Here is a 992-nt window from a genome sequence, read left to right as displayed (position 1 = left end):
CCCCCCCAGGAGTGTCCCCATCTCCGCCCCACCACCTGGGCACGCTGGAGCCCCGGCAGCGAGGGGCAGGGGAGCCCTCAAAGCCCTCGGAGGTAGGTAAAGGTATGGGGGAAGGTGGGTGGTTTCCCTGTGTTGCTGGAGGAAACGCTCTCTTGTCTTGCTAGACGAGGCTCTCCCTTTCAGCCCGGCTGCCGCCCCGTGCCTCAGTTTCCCTCCTTGCTGTCAGAGAGGCTGAGCAGCGAGCGAGGGGTGACAAACACCGTTTCCAGCCCTCTGCCCAAACCCTGGGGGCTGGGGTGGCTCAGCCTGTCCGCTCGGGGCTGGCTGTGGGGTGCCCACGTTTCCCTGTGCCCCACAGCTGGCTCAGCCCTCCTTCCCTTCAAGCCCCCCAGCAAAGGATTCCCAGTGCTCCCAGACTCAGGGCCTGGCTTGTTAATGCCGAGCCGCTCACAGCTCTGGCCCTCTGCTAGGTCACTGCCTCCTGCCCATCACCCCGGAGTCGGGGCTGCCTGGCGAAGAGCTCCCCAGCCCCAGGGAGGCTCCCCCCTTGCACCCCTGCACAAGGAGGGATGCACAGCCCCAAGCACCCCATTGCCTCCCCCAGGTTGGGGGGGGCTTCCATAGATCCAACCAGCCTGCATCCCCCCCGTCACGCTGCTCATGGCTCTTTGGGGCTTATCCTGCACCTCCCGTCCCCCTGCAGCATTCGGCGTTGCTCCATCTCCCTCCGCAGGGACCCTGCCAAGACACACTCTCCCCGCCGAGCACCCCAGGGTGCCCGGCCCCCCGCGCACCCCGCCAGGCACCACATGATGCCAGTTCCTTCCCTCCTCTGGGGAGGGCCCCGGCTTCTGCATTGGCTCTGCCGGGTTTCACCGCCGCCAGCTCTGGCTTAAAGGTGAGAGCTGGCGCCGGGCAAGCCGGGGCGGTGAGAATGTGTGTCCTCCGCTGGCTCGCGGCCTCTGCGCTCTGCATCGCCGTCCGGGGTGAGT

General features: G+C 67.2%; 1 protein-coding gene across 1 annotated transcript in view; it reads left to right on the top strand.

Annotated features, from left to right (window-relative positions):
* The first annotated feature begins 934 nt into the window (after nt 1–934).
* The window catches only part of LOC103896351 (digestive cysteine proteinase 1), a 6,575-nt gene continuing 6,517 nt past the window's right edge, over nt 935–992 (top strand). The window contains exon 1 of the mRNA XM_009276192.1: nt 935–986. Within this exon, the coding sequence (XP_009274467.1) occupies nt 935–986 (52 nt within the window). The remainder of the gene's footprint in view (nt 987–992) is intronic.

Source organism: Aptenodytes forsteri, unplaced genomic scaffold (assembly GCF_000699145.1).
Source record: "Aptenodytes forsteri isolate BGI_AS27 unplaced genomic scaffold, ASM69914v1 Scaffold321, whole genome shotgun sequence".
Classification (NCBI taxonomy): domain Eukaryota; kingdom Metazoa; phylum Chordata; class Aves; order Sphenisciformes; family Spheniscidae; genus Aptenodytes; species Aptenodytes forsteri.
This window is presented reverse-complemented; position numbering and strand designations above follow the sequence as displayed.